Genomic DNA, 17,303 nt, shown 5'->3' on the forward strand with positions numbered 1-17,303 from the left:
TTTTTTTTTTTTTTTTTTTTTTTTTTTTTTACACAAAATACTTTTCCGTTCTCCTCTTTTATTGTGGACAAAAGCCCTATTATAAGTGTGCATCACTGGCAACTAAGATTAAAAATTTTTGATGAATATAATCAAATTTAGTACATTAATCATTTACCCTCTTAACAACATAAATTCACATATATAAAAACATTTTGCAAATGATATCATTAAAGGCGATATAAAGAAAGAATTCTCATTTTCCATGAAATAGTTGAGAAAACTTCTCCTTTTGATAGAAAGAGGTTTGTTGCCAAGGAGAACAAGCCTCAAACATCACTTTATTCAATAAGGAGGTGAAATTCGATGGTGTTTCCAGAAACTGGAAGTCCAGGTTGGTCGATACTTACCGTGTTGTGCATCAACAATAGCAGCTATTATCATTTTCTTTTACTGTAGTAAGATATAAGTTGACTTTCTATAATTAGGAGTCAGTTGGAAAAATCCAGTGGTACATTTCTTATAAATATTCACTGACTAGAGACAGGGCTCCATTCCCTTTCAGAGAGAATTTTCAAGTTTTTTTACTTTTGTTCCTAACTGGAATGAAATGAAGGCTCAGATCTGATCTCACCAATTTGGCATCCAAGTGGCACTTAGGGGTTAAGCGTGATCTTATTCTATCCTGTTCAAATGCCTGAAAAACCATTAACATTTGCTTTTGTTGCACACCTTCATCTAAGCCTGAAGACTAACTCATATAAAGCAGTGAGGGGGAGAAGGACTCAAGAATTTTTTGTATTAAATGTTTTCAAGCACCAAGGCAAGGTAAGATCACACACAAATGCCCAGCAGGAGGAAAAAGATCTGATCCCATTTATTTAAAATTTTTATCAACATCCTCTGTGAAGTGGGATTATCTTTTCCAACCTAACACTAATTTTAGAAGTGCAATATAGTTGTAGAATCATTTGAATGTGTGGGAGATCTCAGTTCAACTTATAGGAAAAAGTAACATGAATTTTAAATCTTTGGATCTACAGCCTTAATGGCTAAGTATATTTATTTATTCACCTGAGATTGCAAGCAGCATTTTTCGTCTGGCGCCAAAAGTGGTAATTCCTAGCTCTTTCAAATCTTGATCCGTAAGAGTAAGGAATGTCTGAAGATCAATCTAAGAGAAAGAAAACCAAAATTAAATATTGGGATTCAAATCACATAAAATTAACAATCTTTCAGCAACCATTTCCTTTCTGAACTGAAACTTACCACTTAAAATTGTTATTTATGAGTGTAGTAATAGCTGGCTCTCAAAACAAAGTTTAACTTTATTTCTATTGATTCTACATACCTATTCTGTATATCTATAATGCAATTGCTAAATTCCCATTTGGCAATGAATGACTGAAATGAAATGAAAAGGGGAAAATGAAACAGATTCCTTTTGTACTACAACCCTTAGGGCCCCTCTATACATGCAGCAAAGGTGAGCTGGGATCTAATATATGATCCATACAGTTGAGCCTCCTGCCATGCTGCGTGTGTATGGCAGAAGCAATGACTGTGGGATCATACATTAGATCCCTTTGCGCATTACTGTTGGTGCAGGGGGAACCTGATCCTAGGCTCCCCCACACACTGGCAAAAAGCAATCTCCCACAGCTTGGAGCCCCCTTCAGTTGATGGGCTCCCAGATGTGGGGACACCCCATACACCCCCAGGTCTGGATTACAACAGCCGTGATCCCTCAGTTGCAGGAGCTTCACGCAACCCCAGGGCAGCTGTGCCCCCCAGCTGCTGGAACCCAGGTGAGTCCTGACATCCAGTATCCGCAGCTGCGAGAGTCTTGGGTCCCTGTGCTACTGGGACCCAGATTTGACAACTGCTGGGGATGAGAGTCCGCACAGCTGCAGGACTTCCTGCCCTTGCTGGGCATGGTGGACCACTGCGGCTGGGAGGGTCTTACAGGGCTCCCAGCTGCAGGGGAGGCCCTGATACACATGCAAATTAAAGTTTGATAGCAATGAGCTATAAAAAGTTAGTATACATTTTGAGGTCCAATTATATAGGTGGTGGGTGCTTTTTATGGTGTGATAGACACTTTGGACATGTAGCTGGTCTGAAGGCAACTGTGCTATTAACCACTTAATTATGCAATACCTGTAACATGTAGAAGGGACCTTAGTGATGGATAATTTGTTTTGATATTTTATTAGAAACAGATAGGTTAAAAAGTGAAGTTTGACTGATTTAGTGATGCTTTACTGCACTTCATGAGATTCTGAAACTTTCAAAATTTCTGTGAAACGTTCATTTCTAAAGTATCATAAACATTAATAAGCTGAAACAGAGCATGCTGGTACCACCTTAAAGAAAATTAAACCACAGGATCTTTCACAACATACTATCCTTACTAATTATGCTGTAGTTCAGGGATGGCCAACCTGCAGCATGAATATCACAAGTGACACCAGCAGCCTCTGTGTGTGGTCTGCAGGACATTGGGGAGGGAGCATAGTGGCAAATATGGCAGGGAGCAGGAAACAGTGGCAGATTAGGCAGAGGAAAGGGATTGAGTGGCACTCGGGGGGACATTAATCTTAACTTGTGGCATGTCTGCTTCAGTTCATTGTTTTTTAAAACGTTAAACATAATTCAGTGGAAACATGCCCTTTTAAATGAATACCTCTGTAGCAACCCCCCCAGTTTTTCTTTTTTAAATTTATTTTAAAATGCATTCCCTCCCCTTCCCCAACCATTTCTGACTTTTTCTCTCCCTCTCTATTCCCTATAGATAAGTATAAGTAAGCTAAGATGTAGGATAAGCTTCAACATTTTATTTTAGGTAGTAAGTTTTATTTTTCTCTCCCCTCTTTGCAAATAACTGCCCTGCTATTTTGATATAGATATCCACTGTTTTATAAGTGATAATTATTATGTTTTGTATTGATTTTTTTTTTTACTGCTTTTATATTGTGTGATTACTGTTTTAGGCCTATATATGTAAGTGAGCATAAGTCATGTCAAGTTTCCATTTTGTTTGTCAAGTCTCCATCCCATTCCCAGGCCCGGTTGTGTAACCCATGACTCACACCTACCCATCCTATGTAACTTGGTTCTTGAATGAATCGGGATGAATGAGGGTGTTTGAGAGACAATGGCAGTAAGTCTAAAAATAGCTCCCTCTGAATGACCAAACCATCAACACCAATACCTGGACCAATGACCCAGCCCTTGGAACCACCCTCAGCATTCAAGAAACAAAAGATGAGGCATTGTGTCAAGGCTGCACATGCTCAGTAAGAACATCTGAAGCCCTCTGGGACAGGACTGACCTTGCCTGGACATGCCCTCCCCGTAGGAGATCAAAGGTAGTCTGCCCCATAAAAGGGGTAGTGAAGACTGACTCCTTGGGACACCCTCTCCATCCGGACCAGCACCATGCCACACCACCTATCCACCCAGAGGCCCTGCTGGCGACCCCCCTCTGGACAACACCTACTAGACAAAGACCCTTTCCACCCTGGACAGGTAGCTATCACCCCCCACCCTCTCTTCAACCAAGGATTTGGACTCTGTTTCTCTTCCCTACCTGGACTCCAGCCCTTCCACTGAGTCTCTTTCTCCTGCTGCCATTGTGAGGGCATGCGTGTGTGTGTGTGCGTGCAAACCAATAACTTCATGGGGCTTTGTGGCGTGTTGTCTGTTTAATTAAGTTATTTGGACCCCTGAGTTGGGTTTTGCTTTACTATGGTTCATCCCTGCTCCAATCTCTGCTCCTTACGCCTCTAACTTCTGTCTCATTCCTCCCTCTCCTGCTTCTGGCTCACTGCCACCTCCAACACCTGTCCTGAGCTCCTCTCTGCCTCCAAACCCTGTTTCTTTGCCAATGCCTTATCCCTACTGCCTTTTCTCCTAAGCAACTAGGTTTCTGTCTCAGTTTCTTTTTGGCTGTCTTCTCCTTGCCACCACTTATCTGCTCCCCCCCCAATATCTCAGCTGTCTGCCTCAGTTTCCAGCCCCAAGCTGTCTATCTCTTTCTCTTTTCTAGCTGTCTCCTCTTTGCCACCAAGCTGCTTCTTTTCTTTTCCCCCCCTCCCATTCACCAGTGACCTTGAGTAACCCTGGGGCCACTTGATCTTAAGTAAACCCAAGCCTCAGTTCTTTAGTCAGCTTCTCTCTAGTCCACCGGTTCTAATCCCGGTTCTGGCAACTTTCACTCCTTACACTTTAACTCTCTCTCTCTCTCTCACCTTAACCTTCCCCCAAGTATCCCAGGTACCCCAAGAATACACATACATACCGTACCATCCAAGTTAGGAACTTACCTATGTGTAGGTGGGTTGTATGTGTGTGAACTGGTGAGTGTGTGTGTGTGTGTGTGTATATATATATCACTGTGTCCATGATATACAAATTAGTGATCTGTGTATGTGTACTGAATGTGCAGGTATTGATTTTTGTCTCATTTTTAGTGTGTAGTGTGTATGTGCTTGAATTGGTGATAGGTATGCATGTGCGTAGGCTGGTTTAGATGTGTATGTGCGTGAGCTGGTAGTGTGTGTGTATGTGTGTGTATGCACCTAATTGATTTGTGCGTTTGTATATGTGCAATTGTGTCACACCCTCCTAACAGTGCAATATTGAGATCCTGAGACCTGGCCTGACACCACAGGGCAACAACTCATATGCCTTATATTATAGCAACTGACTTTGGTGCACAAACAGAAATAAATGTAGTGGGGAGAAAATCTGGAGTCTAGTTGTGTCCTCAGACTTAGAAACAGGCCAAGGTAGGAACTGGGTTGATCTCTTCACTCCTCTGGATACAGGGTACAGATTTTTGTTTCATCAGTAAGGAAGTAGGTGAAATATTACCCCAAGAAGTGGAATGCTGCTAGCTGTGGATACCATGGGACTATTGCGGACAGGATTCTGAAGTCTTTGTAAAGGACTGAGGTAGTGCCATTCTTCTCATGCTTTGAAGGCTCCAAGTAACTCATGCTATATATTGAAGGTCATACTATCAAAATGAAGGCACTACCTTTGAACAAAAATCAGAGAGGGATGTGTTTCTCTGTAGATGCCGGAATACCAAGGTGTAAATGTTATACTGAAATGTCAATTTTTAATATTTTAATATAGATGAACAATTTGAAGAATATTATGAGGAACACCAGTAAACTTGCTATATGATAGAGCTTAGAAGTTATTCATGGTATTTCAAATATTATTTACAACATTGTCTCTGTGCATTAAATGCTTGTTTTACTAAGAAACACTACAATATTCTGATTGAAAGCTGACTGGAAACTACTGCCACCTACTTAGGGTTTTATGTAACAACCCCCAAAGCTCAACTTTCTGTGATGTCAGGACTCTGCTTATTCTGCTGCAAGAGTTAGCTAAGGTACAGCAGAAGGAGGGAGTGTGTAGTAGAATTATACAGACATTGCCTTACCCTGTCTAGTTACATAAAAAGAGGCTAGCTTTTTGATTTAAATTGAAGGAATGAGCATACACAGCACTGATGGTATACTCAAGAAAAAAACCCAAACAGCTTCTCAGAGAATTAGAACATGTGTAAATGGGGTGGGGAAGCACCATGTCTCTACACCACAGTACTTCTGAAACCATAATGCAGTATCTCTGCACAGCAGTGCCTTGTACCTTATAGACATGCTCTTAGTGTCTAACTGGGGTGATCTAGTGCAGTTTTAAAATACACAAACACATCAAGCACAAGGATTATGTAAAAAAAAATACTAACCTCCTGTTGTTGAAAAACATCTGTGTATTTACCCAAACCAAGTTTGCTGAACAGTTCAGGAAGGTCAGACCCCTTAAACAAACTGTTCAAGTTACAACCATTGTTTCCTGTCAGCGAGGAAATACAGTCCATGTAGTTACTGCTGCTGAGATAATGTTCAGCTGAAAGACAGAGATATACACTTGTAGTTCCAATCACTTGAATACACATATATTAATTAGAATTTTTAATTTCCAAGATATTTCAAATTCTATTGTTTAGTGAAACTTTTCATTTAAGTGTTTAATGCAACAGTAGTCTGAAGAAACCAGATGAATTTCAAAAGAACTTTTTATTAGCTAAATCACATTTCGTGGTTGCTTTTACCGTACACCTGTTATTGATCTGGATATGCAGGAAAAGAAAACAGGTGCAAGGATGGATTTATATCAATAGACTGAATAGAGATGGGGAAATGGCATTCTGGCACTTCTGTTACAGTGGAAATAAGAGAATCAAGAGATGAAGCAATTACTTCATTTAATAAAAAGTATAGTTAAAGGTTGAATAGCTAGTAAATAAACACAATCCTGAAGGAATATTATCTACAGAACACTAAATTTGAAAATACTCAGATTATTTTATCCTGAAGAGCTACATTAAAATACAAAGGTTATGAAAGTCCAGCTCTCAGAAATTGGGAGGTATAAGAATTAAGGTTGCTTGTGGAACATTAACTCATACATAGAAGGGGACTGACTTATGATAGCTTTTAATTACATGACCATATACTATTTGTTTCCCATGAGATTCCTTCTGGATTCAATAAGTAAGATGAATGGTAATCAAGGAGTAAAACAAGCCTCTGATCAAATGAGGGTATTAACTGTAGCTGCCATACATCACTGATTTTAGGAAATGGAAGGTGAATGACAAATAAGGTAGGGCATAGAAAACGACTGTCTTGATAATTCAATTCTTTCCCAACTCCTGAGTTCCGTGTGTGACGCTCAGCAAGTCACTTAAACTAGGGAATACAGAGATGACTACATAGTGCTTTTCATTTGCTGAGTACCAAAGTACCAAAGGTCAGATTTACAGAGGTGCCAGGCCTAAAAGCAGAACTGTGGAAGGAACTGAAGGAAGGAGTGAAAGATCTTCATGTGAAACCAATAAAATATCAATGAGCAGGGGTATGTTTTCCAGAGAAAACACCTGACTGCTTAGAACTGCAAATGTCGTCAATACTGGGAAGATAGGAATTTCAAGAACAGGGCTAGTGCACAGGATCCTAAAACACTCAACTGAGGTAAACCAGGAACTGGGATTTCAGAGCCAGAAGGAAAGTCAGCTCTGGAACTGAAGAGATGCTCCTCTTTGGACTGGATGATGCCAAAGAGTTCCTAGGGTACTTGTTCCAGTACTTTTCCTTTGTTGGCTGAAGATGACTGAACTAAAGGGTTCAGCATCTATGCTGGAGCATTAACGCATTTCAACAGAAACCACTTGGGAGTGTGACATTTTGAATAAAAAAGGATGAGGCAATTAAGACTTAGGGTCTTGGTGCAGGTATGAAACATGGACCTTCATGGGAGTGGACTTTAGTTTCACGGTTCATGTCAAGCTTCTTTGGAACTGAGAAGACTGAAAGTTTTCTTTAGGCATCAAATATACAAAGATGCTGAATGCTGGGGAAAATCCTATGGTAGGAAGCAGACTGTGTGGATTTACCCAAGAGGTAAAACTGGAGCCTAGTTTCACTCTTTATTTTTTGTCTTGGGTGGTAAGGGACCCAACCCATAAAACATTTGCTGGGAACATGGAATTCTTTTAGGAGTGCAGATTGTCAACATTCCCATCAGATGTAAGTAAAGTGCTACTGCAAGATGGACACAGCTTGCATCCTGAGGAGAAGCCATGATCGTGATCAGATAGAACCAAAGCCAACTTCAGGATTCTTTTTCCTTTTCACCCAGACAAAGCAAAAAGCTTTTTTCAGTAGAGGAAAAGAACGCTCCCAAAGATGGTGATTCCACACGGCACAGTCAGAAAGATGTGAAGGGAAAGCAAGTTCAATGTCAGAAAAGGATAGGGTCACAAATGGAAAGAAACAGAGGGGAAAATAGATTTTTGTTTGGGGAAAAACTAAACAAAGATGCAAAGAAATGAATACCATATGTACTTGAATATAAGACAAGGTACGTGTCCCCACACAATCAACATGGAGGAAAGCTCCTCATCTTACTTTTAAATATAAAGAAACTCATTAAATGCATTGTCTATCACTAAAGTGTTGAAAAAGCAGCATGAGCTCAATAATGGAAACCAACTATGAAATTGATTAATTGAAGCCGAAACTAAGCCCGACTATAAAACACATGGCCCCCATGGGGAAAACATGCAGATGGGAACATAAAACAAGGATGGGTTAAGTGCAGCTCATCTGAATAAGATATATGCTAATGTCCATTGGTACAGTCCCCCCCAGTTGTTTTTCAAGTCATGGCTAGCCACTACACTGAATACATTTCAACTTCCTCTTCATTCCCACAGCTGATCTGTGCTTTTCTTTCCTAATTCCAATGATTCCTGCTACTTTAGCAGCCTTAAATGTCTGGCAAATATCACCAAATGGATCCTAAACAGTTTACCCAGACTCCCTGCGTCATTCCTTCTTTCTGCCTGTTGCTTATTATTACTGTGGCCCTGCCTTCCATAAGGTGGAGCTAAACTAGGATGCCCTGTGCCTCATCTGCTTACGAATTTTTGGAGGATCCCAGGACTCGTGACAAGAACACCAATTCCAGTAACAAGTAAGGGGCTAATTAGCATATTGATCCTTTGTGGGGGTATCTGGTATACACACACACACACACACACACACACACACATATACTGAGCAGTAGGGCTGTGCAAAACTTTGGTCTCCAATTCGATTCGGCAGAGATTTGGCCCAATTTGGTGGCCAAATCTCCAAATCTGAATAGAGTCAGGGGACTCTTTAATCTCTGGATCAAATCGAAACCCTCTGAATCGATTCGGAGAGATTCGGAAAGATTAGGAGATTCAGACATAGAGATAGCTTTAAATGTTTTTTCTACATACCTCTAGGTAGCAGGTGGCTTGTGAATGCTGCAATGCTGGGGTGCATGGAGTGTCCCACAGAAGTGCAAGGGGGTCCCCAGTGCGCTCGGCAGCAGACCTGGAAGTGGACCAGAAGCACTTCCGGTCCACTTCTGGATCCACCGGGGAGCGCGCTGGGGGGCCCCCCCCCCAACACCCCTGTGGCTTGGTGACTGGTGCCTCCTGGCTTGAGGTGGGGGGGCCACCCAAGGTCCCCTGTGGCCATTCACCGAGCTGGGGAGGTGTAGGGGGCCCCCCCCAGCATGCTCCCTGGCAGATCTGGAAGTGGACTGGAAGTACTTCTGGTTCACTTCCGGGTTCGCCACCAAGCACGTGGAGGGTCCCCCTGCACTCCTGTGGGACGCTCCATGCACCCCAGCATTGCAGCAATCACGAGCCACACCTGCTACCTCAAGGTACATAGAAAAAACTTTTAAAGCTGTGTCTATGTCTGAATCGCTGATTCTCTGAATCAGCATTGAATCTTCAGATTCAGCCAAATAGAATCGGGGACAGTGATCCGAATCAACGAATCGAATCAGTGTCCTCGAATCAGCCCGAATCTGAATCAGCACACCGCTACTGAGTAGTGCTTATCTGTGCAGTTGCCGTGAAACACTATTGACTCTGCTGGGGCTCAGCCCAATGATCTATACAGTAAATCATGAGCCTTTTGCCTTTGAATTAATTTCATGCATGGTTTGCGTTATATACAAGTAGATGCAAAAGTGTGCTTAAAAGTGTGTTTATGGAGTACCTTTGCTAAAACTTGCAGCAGTTTCAAAAACGGTAAAATGCATCAATTCTGGATGAAGAATTACAAATTCAGGAGGAAAAAGCAACATTTCCTTCTTTAAGTCATACTCTCTAAGAACATCCAATTCTCACTTTTGAATTAGTTAAATTAACCTGGGATACAGGTCCTTTTAGCATGGATTAAAGAAAAGCACAAAAACTCTCAGAAATTTTCTTTGCTTTCTCTCCTCCTAGCAAATTGCAAATTTATGCTTGCCCATTTCAGAAGGTTAAAAAGTCAATCAGTTAATTTAAGATTGAGACCAACTTCACAGCAGTTTTGAGTAGGCTGTGAAACAATTTGTTTAAAAACACCTGTTCATAATTTTTAATATGTGTAACTTGTATCCAAGGAAACAGATTACCAAATTAATCTACCTCTACTGATCCTACTGAAAAATCATGTATCAACAAGTATTGCTAGGATAACAACTATAAAAATTTATGGATTTTACTAGGTAGCCCCAGATCAATGTTGATGCTGTTCTGAAGAATCTGGATCTGAATGAACTTTTATTTGCTTTAGTTCACTAAAACCTTCACTGAAAAATAAGGATCTCCAGGGACACTGTTTTCTGTGCCATTACTATTTTCCATGAATTTTCCTTTTTTGAAACATTAATTTGTCATGCAGTTTTGTCTTTGCTTTGTACTTTTTCAAACAAACTGTTTAATACGTTTAATTAAATCCTTTAAAATATTTAGGCAAATATTTACTGACGTTAACCACATTTAAAAATTCAGGACCTGGCAATTAAAGCAAAATTTGATCCCCAAATTCCAAGATTTTCTTTTTTAATGAAATACATTGACAAGAAATACTTACTGGATTTGTTTTGTTTTCGTTTGGGGCTGCCAATCGATGACACAAATTCATTATGAGATGTGGGAGCAATACCATTATGATCTCGCCAGTTATCAGATTCACTGCCATTTCCTAAATGCTCCCGACTGTTAGACCGTGAGAGAGACATTGATGAACCCTGCAAGATCCCAAAACAGAAAAAAGAAAACAAAAACTGGTGCAAAACCAATAAGAGTTTCAATGCAATTTGACTGGTCATTTCCCAGAAAATAGTCCCATAAAAATACACCAGATTTTAAGGTTTAAAATATATTATTAACAGATAATTGCTATTAAAGTAAGAATTGCATTTTACATATTTTAGACAGAGCTCTTGTTTTTGTAATAAGTTTATGAAATTCAAGTAGAAGTTATTTAAAAAAAGCCCAAACTTAATATGAAAGTCTTTTATATTCCTAAAGTTGTTATAAGATTCTATGAAGATGGACCCCGCTCAACAGCAACTGCAGTTCTGAGAATCACTGAGAAGTAGGGCCGGAACAGATCTCCACAGGTCACCTAGTACAAAAGCCTGCCTGAGATGAGGTCATCTGTATCTGAACCAACCCATACACAACCATTGTCAAACCCAGGGGTGGGGAATTATTTCAGCTGGAGGGCCACTTAATGAGTTTCAGAGAACTCTCAAAGGTCACATCCATCTTTCTGTCTCTTCTCTTCATCTCTTGACTCCTCCTCTTCTCTCCCTCTGTCTATCTCTGTCTCTTCTCTTTCTATCTCTCTTCTCTCCCCTTCTTTTCCTCCAGAACCCAGCCAAAGTTGTTGTTTGCCAGGAGCCCCAGTGCTCAGATGTGGACCCAGGCAAGACCTTCTGGGTGGTGACAGCTGGGTGGGTGACAGTGTCAGCTTTGGCCAGGTTCTGGAGGGAGGAGGAGAGAGGGAGGTGGACAAAGATGGAGAGAAGAGAAAAGAGACAGAGTGACTTTGCAGCCCACCTGGCACAGCAGCAGCTTGTGCTTGGGTACACAGCTGAAGCTGTTGGCAGGTTCTGCGCAGGAGCTTCTGCTGTGCCAGGCAGGTGTCAGCTATGGATGGCACAGGCAGGTTCTGTATCCTTGCTACTGAACCTGCCCATGGTGTCCACAGCTGACGCTACTGCCTACCTGCTACAGGAAAAGCCCCGAGCTGGTCAACAGCTGATGACCAGGGATCCGGGTTTTTCATTTCCCATGGAAAAACAGAGTAAAGAGCAGATTTTACCTTTTACCGGAGGCAAACCCGGATTTCTCATTTTACTGGAGAAACCCGTGGATTTTGCAGTTTTACAATGAGCTTCCTGCAGGCTGGCAGGGAGCTGGGAGGAAGTGCAGGAGGGCAGTGGGACAGGGGGTGTCACATGCATGCACATGTACATGGCCCCGAGCAGGTCCTTCAGGTAAGTGGGGGAGGGGAAAGAGGGGGATTGAGGTCTCCGTAGGGAGGGAGGGAGGGAGCTGGACAGGACTGGGCCTGTTGCCCAGCTGGGTGGTGTGTGGGGCTTGAGGCCCAGGGCCACAATGTGTAGCTGCAGGGCCCCAGCAGGGAGTGAGATGGGGCCCCAGGTGGCTAGTCCAGGGGGGCAGGGGAGGCGGGATTGGCTACCTGCCACAGTGCATACTTCCAAGGGGGACAGGGGAGACCCAGGCCCCCCGGATCTGTACACAGGCCAGGTGCAGGCTGCAGGCATGGGTTTCTGCCCTGCTGCCCTCCCCCAGGTCCTCTGTAGCCCGGTGTGCATGACCTGGCATGGTAGAGAACAGAAGGTTTATGTGGAGAAGCTGCTCACTGCTGTGAGCTGTGTGCTCCCCTGGTGACATGCCCCGTGTGCATGGCTGCAGTGAAGGCAACAGCACGGGGTTGCTCCCTTTGAAGAAGCCCCACGCGCAGGAGGTGTGTGGCCAGGGCAGCATGGAGCTCACAGCAGTGAGCAGCTTCTCTGCACAGCCCTGCTGTTCCCTGCCACACTGGGTCAGGCCCATTGGGCTGTGGAGGCCCCAGGGGAGGGCAGCAGGGCAGAAACCCAAGCCCTCACCTGCCCTGCACACAGGTCTGTGGGGCGTGGGTCCTCCCTGTTCTCCTCAGGAGAGCATGCCATGGTGTGGAGACAGCACCCCCTCCTTGCAGCAGGGGAGAATGGGGCCCAGGGACTGCAGATTCAGGTCTGTACCCCTGGCACCTGGGGGCCCCCTCCTTCAACAAGGCTGCAGGAGCAGGGGCTGTGGTTGGGGGGCAAGGGGCACAAGCAGGGCTGGGAGTGGGGTACGGTGAGCCCTTAATTTTCATCACAGATTTGGGGGGTTTTATTAGAGAATTTGCAATTTTTTATTGAAGAATTTGTGATTTTATATCAGGGAAAACCAGGATCCCTGCTGATGACTGATGCTGCTGGGTGGAAGCAATTCTACCCACCCATCTGTCACCATATGGTAGGTGGAGTGCTCAAGATATATATTTGTCTCACAGTGCACATAGACAGGCTCTTGAATGAGAATCTCTATTTTCTACATAAAGTCTTAATATAAGCCATCTACCTTAATATTTCTCAATAGCATACATTGCTATTGCACACCAGAAATGAACCACCTGAAATTGCAATAGCACACCAGAAATGAACCACTTGAGGAAAAGACGGAACAAGTGACAAGAGCTGTTTAAGAAAGATTATTTTAACATTTGTCATAACTGAACAGGTATTTGTGAAACAATTGATTTATCTGTTACTATCACACACCTTGAAATAATATGGAAAATATCAACGTAAACCTGAAATATGATGATTGCCACTAAGGGCAGGTATAGACATTTGGGGAGGTTAGATAGAGTTAAAAATGGCCACCTGATCATTTGGGGTGGTGGGGCTAGTGGGGAGGCTTGGGGGTATTGGGGGAGCAAGAAGGCTTCAAGGGAGGGTGGGGAAGGGAGTCTGAGGGTAAACAGGATCTGAGGGAGGGTCTAAAGGGGCAAGAGCAGTTTGCTGAGAGGGATTTATTTGGGGGGTCTGGAAGGGTTTGCTGGGATCCGGGGGGTTAGCGGGGCTTTTGGGGGAGTGGAGGGCTTAGGAGTATGGGGGGCTCTCCCCCCAGAACAGGGGCTATATTTAGCCCCCCACCAAACCTCCCCCACTCCCAGATGAATAATGCCCCCCTATCCTACCCAACTCAATTTACCAAGAAGTGGTAGGAATATTGCCACTACAGGGCTAGGGCCAGTGGCTGGGCTTTCTGGGAACTGTACAGAAGTTCAGTTAGAGCGGTCTTGCCTGACCTGATCTAAGTTAGATGACCACTTTGGAGGTTCAGTTAACTTAGATTGGGTCACCCATTTTTAGACCACTCTAAGCTTCTTGAACCTCTGTACAGTTCATACTTAGATCCTCCTAATTATAGGGATCTAAGTGTAAGGTCTGCACCTCGATGAAGCTAGATTGGGTGGCCATTTTTAATGTGATCTAACCTCCCCAAAGCTAGGGACAGACGTTCAAAAAGCCTCAGGGAACTGTACAGAAGTTCAGTTGCTGTACAGAAGTTCAGCCTGAATTGCTCAATCTTTGCAGGTTACTTTAACCTGGCTAGGCTGAACTGGTTTGTAACTGGACAGACATCATCTCTGGAATGAGGACATTCAGGCACATGCCTGCAGTGTCTCAGGCTAGAAGATGTGGGGCGCTGGAGTAGCTCTTTCCTTGCACAGCACTGAGCTGAGGTGTGGGGGGCATAACCAGGCCCTGGCAGGACCTCTGATTAGGGAAGTCTGCCTGCACCATCCCAGGCTTTTCCCTGCTGGCTGCTCAAGGGGCAGAAGTGTTGCCAGACCACACCCCCCTACTAGCACTCTGAGGCAAGGGGGGTATCTGCAATGCATGTATCTGTTGATGATATGGAGCTTTTCAATCTTCCTCCCTGCTTCTTTATACTGTCTGCAGCAAACTGATAGGCAAGCAAGCCGGCAGAGAGCTGATAACAGTGTTTATCATCTCATCAGCAAAACAACAGCCTCTCTCCATTAGTTAAAACTCTTCTTAGACAGCTTACCAGCTGCCCTGTTGATTAGCTCCAAAACTGTTCAGTCTGCCTGTCCCAGTGAAATTGGGGACACACACAGACACCTCTGAGGCATTAGCTAGCATAACACATGCCTAGGGTCCATGAGGCTGGGGTCCGTGCTGTGGGGAATGCGGGGGAGGGGATTCCTGCTTAAGCAGTGAGGGGGGGGGTAGGGCAAAGCAGAGAGCCCTGGCCAGCCAGAGAGCATGCCAGGATGCTGGGGGAGTCTGGTTTATCTTAAACCAGCCAGGGGTCTGAGAGGTGGGGGTAGGGAGAAGCAGTGGCAGCACAGAAGCAACTTCCAACTGCTCAGCCCCAGCAAAGTTCTTCACCAGCTGAAGCTTTGCCAGTGCCACACACTGGAAATTGGAGGATAGGGAGAAGCAGTAGCTCGAGCAAAACTCCCCCACCGCTGATTAACCACTTAAGGCTCCTGTCCTGTGTTGGACTGGAGCTGGGTTGTTTTGGCCCGTGGCTTGAAAAAGTTGCCAGCTACTGGTCTAGAATATACCTGACCACAGCAATGGTTAAATGTTGTAATACAATAAAATGCAAGCTACTGATTCTGGAAAAAGACAGAACCCAGAGTAAAGTGTTACAGCGAAGAAAAAAAAAAAGTGTGTCCAGTGAGTTTAGTTTTCAAGATAATTTTCCAAACGTTAGAGCTGATTAGCACTCCTGCTTATTGAAAGTTTTGCTTCATATATTGCACACAGGCCACAGAAACATTAAAAGTGAGAAAGTACAGTGATAGGAGCACTTTCTGGTATCCATGTCAGTTTTTAAAGTTGCCAGATAAGCAGGAAGTGTTTTACAAAGGATGCATGGTTTTATTTCTCCCAGATAGCTGAATAATAGCTCATCCAAAACAATGCAAACTGAAGCAATATTTCAACAGATAGAACTAAAGCTGTTATTCCTACCTGTTTAGGCTTCAAGTTTCTGAGACAGAAAATCTTGTAAACTCTAGAATGTCTGATAATAAACTTTTAGAAAGGTGAGGGCACGATTTTTCAGAGAAAATGGAGAACAACTTAGCTCATTTAAATAAGACGATGAGCCTGACAGAGAAGAAGTAATGTTGGCATTTTATCATTATCACAGAAATCACACTGTGTATTTCTAGTGTATTTTTCATCTTTGGTAGACAAATTAACAGATGCAGGTGAATGGCATACATAAAGTGAATGTGTGCCTAAAGAGGAGATCTAAGACATGTGCCTTTATAATGCACATGGGCCTTACAAAACAGTCCGTGTAGGTCCCTACCCCAAAGATCACACCACTTAAGTTGCAGGCAGTATGAATGAGGATGAAAACGAAGAAAAAAACTGTTAGATCTGGGGAACAGCATACACTGAAAATAGTTTGAGAACTACTAATAAATAATGAAATAGAAGCAGATGGTAGGGCCTTCGCTGTATTAACTCTTACAATAGTACATTGGAGTTTTGCCTGGAATTTACAGCTATCCTCTGCCAGATTCTTAAGGACACGGGTACATAAACAAGTTATGTGACAAATGACAGAACTTTACAATAAGTCAATTGCTCCACTGTAACAGCTCATATACATGCTCCTTATCCCTAAGTAAAGCAAAGCTAACCCTTAGCAGCATAGCCCTCGGTGAAAGAAGGGTAAGTTGACAGTTTTAAGCATTCGTATTCTACAAGGTAAGAGCACACACATGGAAAGTTATGAGTAGTATATGTGCTCTAAATTTCTAGTCATATTTAAATCTCACAATAACCTTTTGTGTGCTCATGCCTTTGTATCCATTTACTCATAAAATACAAGTCACAACATTCTTCATGGTTTAACAAGAGAAACTGTCAGGAACCAATTTTTATGTAAGTGAAGAGGAAGAGTGAACATGGAATTTGTTTACATATAAGCAGCTGTTTTCTGGATGCATCCACAATACATCTTAAAGCACTAAGAGTAGGGAGTCATTTAGAGGGTTTTCTGTTAGATTTAGCCATTTAACTTTTAAAAACGCCTTTATCGTTTGCTACATTGTACTATGGTTTTACATACCTCATATGTAGTTGTCATTGATGGCTTGTATGGTACATGATTAGCTCTTCTTAATTCCTTAATAGTTTCTGCAGGCATTGATTTGGAAAACCCTAACCCACTCCACGTATTTGTTGGAGTTCTCACTTCTGTTACAACTGGCTTCTTTAACATTGCTTAAAAATGCAAAGATAGATCAACAAAAGCATTAATCCTAGTAATGAAAGAGATGCATGCGCCTTCCAAACATTCTCAATGCTATTGCATCTCACTTAATTATACAACACTTCATTCTAATTCTTAAGGGGCAGTGCAGAGCTCACAGCAGCGCGGAGCTTCCCTGCCCAGCCCCGCTCTGCCTTGCTGCATTGGATGCCACCTGCTTGGCTGCGGAGGCCCTAGGGGAGGGCAGAAGGGCAGGGAACCCCAAACCCACCCTGTGCAGAAATCTGGGGGTCACATGGCTCACCTGACCCTACCCCGGGAGTGTGCACAGCACCAGGGAGCTGAGTCTGAAGTGGACAGCCTGCACCACTGCCCCCTGCCTTTCCCTGGGCTCTGCTCCAGCCCACGTTGAAGGGGAAGCCATGTTCCGCAATCTGTTCCCCTCTCAGGCCAGAAGAGCTGCCGCCTCCTGCAAGCAGCATGTGGTGTTTGGGCACTGTAGAGCAGGGCCCCTGGCCCTGTAGCCCTAGCAGCTGGGGGCTCCCTCTGGCAGGGTGGGGGTGGGGTGGGGTTGAAGGTCACCAGCAAA

General features: G+C 43.5%; 1 protein-coding gene across 2 annotated transcripts in view; it reads right to left on the minus strand.

Moving 5' to 3' along the window:
* Positions 1-17,303, minus strand: part of BICC1 (BicC family RNA binding protein 1) — a 278,024-nt gene that overhangs the window by 5,052 nt on the left and 255,669 nt on the right. For both annotated transcript variants that reach the window (XM_019502212.1, XM_019502213.1), the window contains 4 exons: positions 16,571-16,725; positions 10,473-10,629; positions 5,750-5,910; positions 1,054-1,153 (listed from right to left, as the gene is read on the minus strand). In XM_019502212.1, the coding sequence (XP_019357757.1) occupies positions 1,054-1,153; positions 5,750-5,910; positions 10,473-10,629; positions 16,571-16,725 (573 nt within the window). The remainder of the gene's footprint in view (positions 1-1,053; positions 1,154-5,749; positions 5,911-10,472; positions 10,630-16,570; positions 16,726-17,303) is intronic.

Source organism: Gavialis gangeticus, unplaced genomic scaffold, assembly GCF_001723915.1.
Source record: "Gavialis gangeticus isolate Ggan-Ray unplaced genomic scaffold, GavGan_comp1, whole genome shotgun sequence".
Classification (NCBI taxonomy): Eukaryota; Metazoa; Chordata; order Crocodylia; family Gavialidae; genus Gavialis; species Gavialis gangeticus.